The sequence below is a fragment of the Phlebotomus papatasi genome, chromosome 1 (assembly GCF_024763615.1).
Source record: "Phlebotomus papatasi isolate M1 chromosome 1, Ppap_2.1, whole genome shotgun sequence".
NCBI classification, from domain to species: domain Eukaryota; kingdom Metazoa; phylum Arthropoda; class Insecta; order Diptera; family Psychodidae; genus Phlebotomus; species Phlebotomus papatasi.
Window position 1 is genome coordinate 105,008,244 of NC_077222.1, and position 12,408 is coordinate 105,020,651.

General features: G+C 40.1%; 1 protein-coding gene across 1 annotated transcript; it reads left to right on the forward strand.

Annotated features, from left to right (window-relative positions):
* The first annotated feature begins 5,371 nt into the window (after nt 1-5,371).
* LOC129809811 (zonadhesin-like) lies at nt 5,372-12,208 on the forward strand. Its single transcript, XM_055859927.1, has 3 exons — nt 5,372-5,524; nt 5,600-5,916; nt 6,033-12,208. The coding sequence occupies exons 1-3, from the start codon at nt 5,372-5,374 to the stop codon at nt 11,920-11,922; spliced, it is 6,360 nt and encodes a 2,119-aa protein (XP_055715902.1). The 3' UTR covers nt 11,923-12,208.
* The last annotated feature ends 200 nt before the right edge of the window (nt 12,209-12,408 follow it).

Genomic DNA, 12,408 nt, shown 5'->3' on the forward strand with positions numbered 1-12,408 from the left:
TAAATGTTTCTAACTTTTCCATCCACTTCACTTTTTCTTCTCTTGTGACAATTTGGGGTGGTTCTTTTTTTTCCTTGTCTTCGAGTATTTTGGGCGGCATCAAAAGGGGGTTGAGGGATTTAGAAGAGAAGGAAAAAAAAAACCCTCCGGGAAAATAATTGAATTGTTTCGGCATTTTAGTAGATTGTGTATACTTCATTTTTCGTTCTTATATTCTTGGGGACTTTTGGAATGCCAACCAGCAAATAATTTTTTACTCCCTTACCCCCAGCCCCTTCGGCCCATTGAGTATTTGGTGGTGAGAGTGGAAAAGTCAAGTGCCATTTGAATATATGAAAATGTGGGATGCCTTTTTATTGTCGTATTTATTTCGATTTCGTGCCCTGATATAATATTACCAATTTCTTTTGAGATCTTAATAAAATTTATTCAAGTCAGAAAGGTCGTTTTCTTGTGGTGACTGATGACGGTTATTTGAATATTTAGTCTTATGGGGACTAAGAACAATTGACGAAGGAATAAACTAATAGGAGAAAGGGAGTCCAAAAGGAGCCAAAAACCACCCTCAATTTCTCAATTTCTGCGACAAAAAACGAATGGAAGAAAATGGAAAGAATGTATGGACATTGACGGCGACAAAAATATCCTCACATAAGGGACTTTGATAAGTCCAAATTAGCTTATTTTAGGTGAGATTCATGGGAGGAAGCAAAGCTGGAATTTTAATTAAACCTACGAAAAATTGCGGGTACTATCTGTTAATATAGAACATTACGTATAGCAAGTTTAACGTCTTCTCAAGAGACTTTAAATTCTAGATTTGAAGTTGTGGACTTAAAACTGGTTAGAGAATCAGAACAGGCAGATAATTTTGGCATGTATTATGTCTATATCTGAAGAAGAAAATGCCAGGTTGACCGTGTTACCCTTATACGGGCTTCAGACCTAAGGCATAGCTATCTGGCTTAACTCCTCTAATTCCTCATCAAGCATGATTTTTTTAGAAAATTGTTGTTTGGGATTGATATTAAGGGCAAATGATTCATTAGATTTTGAAAAATCAATAAAATTGCTTGTTATTAAGATTTTTGATACCTTCGGGCACTGGGCTAAACCTTCAGTCTGAAGCTGTCATAAGGCCACGTCTCGTTTTTGAGATTTCAATCGGGATTACATATATAAATCAAAATTAATTATCTGTCAAATACCGATTCATAACCAATTGGAAGATTATACGACTTGTGCCTTAAACAGACTTACGGCTTATATCGAGAGACTGGTTAGTGGGAAACTGTTGGGAATTTAGTCTAATTATTATTTTGATTATAGTCACGTTAGGCCGTATCTCGGCTAAAGTCGTAGGTGTATCTACTTCATTATCCAGGATTCCAAGATCCTTCAGATGAGTTCAAATTTTTTTACTTTAAATAGGTCAATAGGTGTAGACACTTTAAGAAGTCGTGTCAAGACTTATTGACGCCCTACTCTGTACCATTTGGAATATGAAATTTGAACAAGAGTTTATCAAAAAACAGACTAAGGAAAAGACGTCATATTATTATTTACATTTTATTAGATACTTTAAATAAATTTCAAGATTTTGACAAAAGAGTTAATAGGGGTTAATAGATGAAACACTGGAAAATCGTTCAGTAAAGATTGGGACCTCTTATGTGCCTAACTGCAAATCGTTTTTGCATTAACTTTTCTTAAATAACTTATCTGTTTTTTTTACTTTCAAAGTTAGCAAAGTGAGCTGTTTACTCATGTGAACATACAGGATATATACCCCGAGACAGTATGGGTTCCGTCCAAGTCAATCCTCTAAAGTTGCAATTAGAAGATTGTCTGTAAGGGCCCAAGTAGATATAGGCTATCCTCGATTATATTTAATCTGTAAAATCTGGCAGTAAAGCGATGACAGCCAAACTCACGACAACCGAAATTCCGACTGATCAAAATCCTGAAAGGGACGAAATTCTACGGAGGATAATCTATGGAATAATTTCCCAAAACACATAAAATTTGCCTTTACCTCCAGCAAGCACGGGTTTAGCCTGAGTCGACTTGGGCCCTAAAAATCTTAACCAAGAGACGGCTCATCGTATTTAGAATCCGAATTATATTCCAACAAGACGTCTTGCAACTTGTAATTGTCGAATTGGCGTAGTGACTCAATGAGGATATAGCAAAAATCGTATAGCCGTCCTTCATCGTTCTGAATTTATAAAGTAATGGGTCAAAAGTAACCTGAAAGTCCTACCTCCATAATTTAGACATATTGTCCCAACTTCCGTGAAGTTCCCAACGTGGAGAAGTAGTTTTGACTTCGGTCCAGAACCAGGCCTAGGTGGGGTACGGCAGAGTATAATGCCGGCTTCAGACTGGAGGTTTAGCTTAGTTTTCGAAGATCTCAAAAATCTAAATAACAAGCAATTTTATTGATTTTTCAAAATTTAATGAATCTTTGCCCTTATAATCCAATCCTAAACAACAATTTCCTCAAATATCTTGTCGGAAAAGGAATGAGAGAAACTAAGCCATATGGCTAAACCTCAGGTCTGAAGCCCGTATAACAGTGTAGTAACGTCAAGTAGGTAGAAGTCAGTAGTATAGCGTGCGTCAAAAGAGTCGTCTCACATTGGTCGGAACTGGTTCTTCAGATTTAGGTTTTATAGACTAACAATAAACTTGCCGGGGTTTATTGTGCAACAATAATTGTGGCTACAGAATATACTCCTGCATGTTTCTAATTGCAGAACGGTTCTTAGAAGAAGGAAAACTAAAGCGGTCTTCAGACTAGAGGTTTAGCCCAGTTCCATAAGGTCTTAAAATCTTAAATACCAAGTAATTTTATTGCTTATTGAGACCCTAATAGGTCATTCATCTTTAATAATCTACTCCTAAGTTAAATTTTTCCCAAAAATCATGTTAGATAAAAAAAAATAGAGCAGTAAGCCATATAGCTAAGCCTTAGATCTAAAGCCTGTATAAGATCTTTGTCTAAAACTTACCGAAAATTGAAATACTCAGCGCTACTTACAGTGACCAATTTCGTCCGACCCAATGCCTAAGTAAATGTATGAGTCTTGAAATCAAAACTCCCCTGTCGATGGAGAAACCCATTTAACCGGTATCTTCAATTCATCAGGCTAATTCAACCCGAACGAACAATTTTCCTAAAAAAGGGTGTTACTATAGACCTGTCTTCGAATGAGTAAATGGAGGATATATCGAGGTACCGAATTATACCGACAAATTTACAAATACCTAGCTTTGGACAACCCAGTTTTTTATTTAAGATGAAACAGGTTGACAGCCAGAAAATGTCAACGGTATCTTCACTTAGAAGCTTAACTTTTGGACAAAATACCATAGATTTCAAGGATTTTCAGATAATCCGATTGAGTGATCCACTCAATTTCTGGATCGGAGCTGTTAACGAAATTGGGATTAGGGATTAAACATCTAGACATGCAGAGCACATTTCCTGCCCAACATGGCTTAATCCTAACCTGAGATACATTAACAATCTACAATATACCGGCAAATGAAATAAAAAGGTAGATGTGGAAAGAGATGCTAAGGGAATTCTAGATGTCAGGACTTCTGAAATGTATGAATATGTAGTCTGCGGTCACATAAGGGTGGTCAAACTTTCCGGTTACTTATGACCCGGTTGCCTTTTATTAAAATAAAAATGAGGGGAACGGCTGTAGCGTTCTTTACATTACCTTCAATGAAGCAATGGAATTTATTTATCAACTCAGGCGCGCTAGATACCCCGTCCGCCTTATCTTTATCCTCCCGAGGCCTAGAGAAACTCTAAAGAACGTTCCAGTGTACCGACCTTTGCTGGTGATCCACAAGGAGATGGCAAAGTTCATTTCGACAATAGGGTAGCGGTCCTCCCAAATGATCTCATATTGCATGGAATCTTTAGCTTATAAACCACTAGTAAAGTATCATTCAAAATCTCACTTCGTTACTACTCGGAAGTCACAACTTGTAATAACAATACGTTTACATATGGATCCTATTTTCAGCCTATATATACGGGATCTATACCTAAGGCTTAGCGGTATGGCCTAACTTCTCTGAATTCTTCTCAACTAAGACTTCTTGGAAGATTTTGACTTAGACCTGGTGGTTAATGATCAATAATTCTGGATCCTAAAAAAACAATCAAATTGTTGACTTTCGGGTAGTAGGCTGAACTTCAAGTCTGAAGATCATAATAGGAGATCAAAGAATAAAATAAATTTGCGTTGATTCAATAGAAGCTGCTCAGAGATGCAGAGCAGATAGGGATAAAGATGATCCCTAGAATAAAAGTTTACAGGAAATTGCGATTCTTTGTTCCAGGGGTTCCAGCTATTATAAGCAGAATCGTATAAATGAACGTTGTCCACTGCGAACTTTACTAAGAAGAAGTGATATGATGCACAGGCAGTGTAGACAGAAAGGTGATCAACCTGGTGGAATGTGCTTCTACTGAAACGGGTATTGTAAAGGTCAAGACCAAAATTGCAATCCTGAGTTATCAAAAGAAACCAACTACGTAGACGAGTTAAAAAAAATGTGATAGAGGTTGTTGCCGTATTAGGTCAAGATTTTGGTATTCTCTTAAGAATAAATTATATTGTGCTCATAAAAACAAAAAATTTTATGGTAAAAATAAATGAAACAGGATGAATAATAAAAAGAAAACATATCGTGGAGTTTTCAATCCCGTCTTCTCGCGAAATTAATGTGTTTATTCACTTTCACTGTTTCTTTGTTTTGTATTCTTAACAAAATCTCTTCTTGGAATCTCGACCGAAGACCCAAAAACATAAGAATTGAATAAAGATTTGGGAATTGACACATATTGAGTTGCTTCGCGTGTAGCTGGATGCATTTTAAAGTTATTTCTCCTGTTTCATCAATAAAACGAATAAATTAAATTCAGGTTTAGTCGCCAAAACAAGTTGCAAGAGAATCTTTTGTTCTGATTAGTCTCGCCTCTTAAATTCGGGAGAATTTTGCAAATTGGTTCAGTCTCTGTTTGAATCTTCATTGAGTACCATGAAGTTTTGGAGAGTCAAGTTCTTATGGATTTCACAAATTATTTTGTTGGGAATATTGATCAAGTGCAGGAATGTATACTGTGTACGTGTTTATCCGAGTTATACCGTTCCTCGTTTGAACTTGAATTACACAGGTTCGTTATTGATATTGTTTGGTTTTTTCCTGATCTGAAACGCTTTTGAATTTACACTAGATTCTGCGGAAGAGTTGACTGATTCTGAGGAGTTTAGACATAAACCTCCAAAAAATAAACCACCTTATGGGAATTACGGACAAGCGAGTGTTCCGAAGTGTTCGCGGTATGAGGAGTATTCATCATGTGGACCACTTTGTGAAGATGATTGCTCCAATAAATGCCAAGGACAAGCCACAGGTTGCAAGAAGGGTTGCTTCTGCAAAAATGGATATGTTCGACATTCATCAGGAAGATGCATACCTATTGCATCTTGTTCACGTAAGTACATCTAACAAAACCAATACAGTGCCCAGGTTGAACCCGTTGAACACCATTTGACAAATCTTCTTGCAGAATACACTTGTCCCCGCAATGAAGAATGGAAAGAGTGTGGTGAAGCCCCTTACTGCGAAGCAATTTGTGGATACCAGGGAAGAAATTGCGATGATAGCATTCAATGTCCAGGTTGCTTCTGTCGAAAAGGCTACTACCGTCACCCGGAAACGTATTCTTGCGTCACCTACAACCAATGTCCATCGGAAGAACCTCAGTGTCCCGCGGGAGAAGTGTACAAGTCTTGTGGATATTCCAAAGATGAACAATGCCAGTTTTACGGTGGGGATTATTACTCCGAGAAATGCAAACCCGGATGTTACTGCATCAATGGTTATGTAAGGATCGACGGTCAGTGCGTACCGAAATATAAATGTCCCAAACTATGTCCAGCAAATGAAGAGTACAGCTCATGTGGAAACTCATGTAAAGAATCTTGTTCCACAACCGATAGCGACTGTCATAAACCTTGTGAATCGGGATGTTTTTGCATTGCTGGGTACAAGAGGATCGATGGTGTTTGTCTGCAAAAATCCTACTGTCCTCCGCCAAAGTGTCAAGGACCGAATGAGATATACATACCTTGTGGAAAATCTTGCTACGAAGATTGTTCGAAAACCCCAAAAGATTGTTCATACGAAACCTGCACCAGTGGTTGTTACTGTAAACCCAATTACAAAAGGGTTAATGGTGAATGCGTTCCACAAGACAACTGCCCACCACCGGAATGTCCGGTACATGAAGTCTACAGTTCTTGTGGAAACCCATGCTACGATGAATGTGGAAAAGCCAAGTCCGATTGTCAGAGTGGAAAGTGCTACGCAGGATGTTACTGTGAGAAAGGATTCAAGAGGATAGATGGTGTATGTGTCCCAGAGTCCAAATGCGAATCCTCAAGTACGAAATGTGAAGGTCAAAATGAGATCTACAAAAAGTGTGGAAAGAGTTGCTACGAGGACTGTTCGAAATCGCAGAAGGATTGCCGCTATGAAACCTGCTACTCGGGATGTTTCTGCAAACCCAGATACAAGAGAGTTGATGGAGCATGTGTTCCGGAAAAAGAGTGCCCACCTCCAGAATGTCCACCTCATGAAGTTTATATAACTTGTGGAAACTCTTGCTACGATGAATGTGGAAAGACCAAGTCTGATTGTCAGGGTGGAAAGTGCTACGAGGGGTGTTACTGCCAGGATGGGTACAAGAGAATAGATGGTGTTTGCGTTCCGGAGTTCAAATGCGAACCCGTAATTCCAAAATGTCAGGGACAAAATGAAATCTACAAAAAGTGTGGAAAGACTTGTTACGAAGACTGCTCAAAAACTCAGAAGGATTGCTTTTACGAAGCCTGTACCTCAGGGTGTTTCTGCAAACCGAATTTCAAGAGAGTTGATGGAAGTTGCGTTCCGGAAGATGAGTGTCCTCCTCCCGAATGTCCAGCAAATGAAGTTTATATAACTTGTGGAAACTCTTGCTACGATGAATGTGGAAAAAGTAAGTCGGACTGTCAGAGTGGAAAGTGCTACGAAGGGTGTTACTGCCAGGATGGATACAAAAGGATAGACGGTGTATGTGTTCCAAAGTTCAAATGCGAACCATTAATTCCAAAATGTCAAGCGCAAAATGAAATCTACAAAAAGTGTGGAAAGACCTGTTACGAAGATTGCTCGAAAACGCAGAAAGATTGCTTTTACGAAACCTGTTTCTCAGGATGTTTCTGCAAGCCTAATTTCAAAAGAGTTGATGGAGAATGTGTTCCACAGGAGGAATGCCTTTCACCGGAATGTCCGGTATATGAAGTCTACAGCACTTGTGGAAACTCTTGCTACGATGAATGTGGAAAGACCAAATCAGATTGTCAGAGTGACAAGTGCTTTGCTGGATGTTACTGTCAGAAAGGATTCAAAAGGATTGATGGCGTATGTGTCCCGGAATATAAATGTGGACCTCCGAAATGTCTGCTACCAAATGAGGTCTACAAGAAGTGTGGAAGGATCTGCGATGATCAATGTGACTCTGTACACTTCAAGTGTTTGAGGGAAAGTTGTTTTTCTGGGTGTTTCTGTTCGGAAGGATATAAAAGGATTGGAGGAGCATGCTTACCGGAGTCTACATGTCCGCCTGCGCCGTGTGGACCAAATGAAATATACTCCAAGTGTGGAAGGAAATGTGACGAAGAATGCAATATATTCAATGGTCCCTGCAAAACTGAACTCTGCTACCCAGGATGTTTCTGTCAGGAAGGATTTACTAGGATTAATGGATCTTGCGTACCAGAATCCCTGTGTAAATGTCCTTATAATGAGAGGTATGCTTACAGTAGTGAGTGTAGTGAACAGTGTTTGGCAACGCCAAAGGATTGTGAAGGAACATTGGAAACCTTCCGGTGCTCCTGCAAGGATGGATTTAAACGAATCAATGGTCTGTGTTTGGACGAAAATCTCTGTCAGTGTTCAGAAAATGAGGAATATGCTTACGGAAATTCTTGTCAAGAGAAATGTGGCGTCGGTCCACAAGAATGCAAGGGTGAAGCTTGCTACAAGGGTTGCTTCTGCAGAGAAGGATACCGCAGAGTAAGTGGAAAGTGTGTTGCGGAATCTCAATGTCCTTGTGGGAAATACGAAGAGTACAATTATGGAAATGACTGTTACGAAGAATGCTCAAAGGATCCAAAACTGTGCCGAAGTGTAGAAACCTACAAGAAATGCACCTGCATTGAAGGATACAAAAGGATTTACGGATACTGTATGCCAGATACCAAATGCAAATGCCTCGTCAATGAGATAGTAACTTACTCAAATGATTGTTTTGAGCAATGTGGAACGGATCCAGCAAAATGTGCTGAACAGGATACAATAAGAGGGTGCGCTTGCAGACCAGGGTACGTCCGAATAAATGGCCAGTGCGTTCCAGATAGTGAATGTCCTTGTTCATTTAATGAAGAGTACGTTGTGGGGAATTCATGCGAAGAAGAATGCAATGCTACTCCAGATAGTTGCAAGGAAGTGGCGTCCTATAAAAGATGCTCCTGCAGGAGTGGATTTAAAAGAATTGATGGCCTATGCACGGAACAATTCCGATGTCCTTGTGGGAAGAATGAAATTTACAAATTTGGTAACCCTTGCAGTGAAGATTGTTCAAAGACTGCATACTACTGCGACAAAGAAGAATCCTACCAAGGATGTTTCTGCAAGGAAGGATACAAGAGGATCAATGGAAAGTGTGTGGAATATTCAGCTTGCAAATGTGGGAGTAATGAGGTGTTTACCTACGGGAATTATTGTGACGAATCATGTGACTATACTTTGACCTGTGATAGTTCGTCAACAGAACTCAGGTGCGTCTGTCTTCCATTCCACAAGAGGATCGACGGAGACTGTGTCCATCAATCGAACTGCAAATGTGGAGAAAATGAAGAGTATAGAATCACAGAGGATGGGGTAAGCACGTGTGTCTGTAAGGATGGATTCAGGAAGGAAAATCGTAAGTGTGTTCCTTACAATGAGACAAACTGCGGTCCAAATGAGATTTATTCCACATCAAACGAATGCACTGAACAATGTGGAACTGATCCAGCAACATGTGGTACGCCAGTTTCCCAACAAAGATGCCTCTGTCAACCAGGATACGTCAGGATAGATGGAGTTTGTGTTCCTCGTTCCAATTGTCTATGTGGAGCAAATGAAGAGTACACCTACTCCAGTGAATGTATCGAAAGATGTGAAGAAAATGAAGATACGTGCAAACACGAAGTTCAGTATGAGCGATGTACGTGTTTGAAGTCGTACAAGAGGATTGATGGGGTATGCGAACCAGATATAAACTGTGAATGCCCGGAAAATGAACACATGAGGCTTCTTAACGAATGTTTCGAAGCATGTGGAACAGATCCTCGTGAATGTGCACGTCAAGACGTGGTACGTGGGTGTACTTGTGACGTAGACTATGTAAGAGTAGATGGGAAATGTGTTCCTGATGTCGAAGCGTGCATTTGTCCGGAGAACGAAGCATACCTAAGATCAAATGACTGCCTAGATAGTTGCGACAAAACAATCGATGATTGCGCTAATGATTTAGCATATCGTAGATGCGGTTGCATAGAAGGCTTCAAAAGAATCGACGGCCAATGCGTAAATCATACCAACTGTCCTTGTGGAGAAAATGAAGAATACGGTTACGGAAATGAATGCTTCGAGACTTGTGGAACTGATCCAATTAAGTGTGCTAGATTACCAACCGACAAGCGTTGTGTTTGCAAAAAAGATCACGTAAGGATTGATGGAGACTGTGTTCATATCTCCAACTGTCCATGTGGAGAAAATGAAGAGTATACTTCCTCTAGTAAATGCATTGAGCAATGTGGAGAAAACGAGGAAACCTGCAAAGATAAGCGCGAGTATAGGCGATGTACATGTTTGGCAACGTATAAACGGATTGATGGACTATGCGTACCAGACACAGAATGCGGTGACTGTCCTGAGAATGAGGTAATGGCCTACATGAATGATTGCTTGGAGACATGTGGCACAGATCCCGCTGAATGTGCTCAGGAACCTAGAGTTCGCAAATGCTTTTGCGTGATCGGATACGAGAGGGTAGATGGCAAGTGCGTAGATTCAAATATAGTATGTGGTACTGATTGTCCGAAAAATGAAGATTATAAACTAACAAGTGAGTGCCATGATTGGTGCAATAAAACGAGATCGGAGTGTGATTATGAGTATAGGCAATACCGCCAATGCGGTTGCAAAGAAGGCTTCAAGAGATTCAATGGCGAATGCCTAGAAGATACCAACTGCCCTTGTCCGGATAATGAAGAATTCGGTTACGGAAATGAATGCTTCGAGACTTGTGGAACTGATCCTCTTGTTTGCGCATTACTTCCAACACAGAAGCGTTGTGTTTGCAAAGAAGGTCACGTGAGAATAGGGACGGACTGTGTCCCTTATAGCGAGTGTCCTTGCGGAGAAAACGAACAGTATAGGCCATCCAGTGAATGTATTGAGAAATGTGAAGAAGATGAAGAGACATGCCAGGATGAAAATCAGTATTGGCGATGTTCGTGTCTTGATCAATATAAGAGAATAAATGAGAAATGTGTACCAGATACAAAATGTGAATGTCCAGAAAATGAACATATGGATAATAGAAATGAATGCTTCGAATCATGTGGAACAAATCCTCGTGAATGCTTACTTCAACCGACGACTCGTAGATGCTTTTGTGACTCTGATCATGTAAGAATAGACGGTGTATGCGAACCTGAGGTGGAACATTGCACTTGTCCAGAAAACGAAGAACTTAGGAGAACAAATGATTGTTTGGATAGTTGCGATGGAACGCTCAGTACATGTATTAATGAATTTACATATCTACATTGCGCTTGCATAGAAGGCTTCAGAAAAATCGATGGTGTATGTGTAAATGATACCAACTGCCCCTGTAAGGAAAACGAAGTGTTCGATTACGGAAATGAATGCTTCGAGACTTGTGGAACTGATCCTCTCGTTTGTGCACTGCTTCCAACAGAGAAACGTTGTGTCTGCAAGGCAGATCATGTGAGAATCGGTGAAGATTGTGTTCCAGATTCGCAATGCATGTGCGAACGGTTCGAGGAATACACCTACGGAAATGAATGTATAGAAGATTGCGAGATGTCGAACTCGGACTGTAGAAATGAGCACTCTTACAAGAGATGCACATGCTTAAACGGGCACAAGAGAATAGGTACTGCATGCGTTCCAGATACCGATTGTACGTGCGATACCAATGAAGCCTACCGATATGGTAGCCAATGTTTAGAGGACTGTCGCAATACTCCTGCGGATTGTACCCAAGCCGAATGCGAACGGGGATGCTTCTGTGCTGAAGGATTCAAGAGATTCGGTGAAACCTGCCTACCCGAGGAGCGCTGTGAGTGCGGAGACAATGAAGAATACAGATGTGACTGGGACTGCAATGATGATTGTGAAGGATTGGACATGAGCTGTTTATTAAGTCCCTGTACGCCTGGATGCTACTGCGTAGAAGGAACCCGAAGGATCAATGGCGAATGCGTTGATCAGAACCGCTGTACTTGCCGAAGAGGAAATGAAGTGTTTACTTGTGGAAGGAGGTGCGCGGAAAGCTGTGAGGATATTCCGGATTGTTTAAGTGAACCATGTGTATCTGGATGCTACTGCAGACAAGAGCATCATCGAAGGATCAATAATATATGTCGCAGCATGAGTGCTTGCGTCATCCTTGAAAACACTGGTAAAACTTTGGGTCACATAGAACACCGTACCAATCAAACGTCTTATGCAACGAAATACGGTACTCGGGGTCATATAGTTTTTAAGCCATAAGCTTTTTAGTATCATTCTGTGCGATACTTTAGCTGCTTTCATACAGTCTAGCTTGGAGAAAATGGTTGCGGTTGACTCATGTTTACTAAAAAATTAATCAAATTTATTTCGCTTACAATTAAACGAGCAGAAGAACAAGTTATTTGGTCATCTGAATGATACTAGCTTGACGGAGCTTTTATAGTTTTTATAGATTCCACCTCGTATATTTTATTCCTAAAAGATTGTATGGGATTATTTGAAAATAAGAAATAAATGAAATAATTTGTGACTACAAATACATTGACTTTTGATGCTGATCGATAAATACGTCCCATACTTGTCCTTCAAGCGGAATCGTGATCGTTTTCATCACGGCAGAGAGTTGGTCTAGTACAAGTACCTAGGAGATCTAGTACAAGTAGAACAAAAATCAGAGATTACAATTCTGAAATTCACAAAGAAGGTTACAGCGTTACTGATGTACAGACTGGTGGCAGCCTAAAT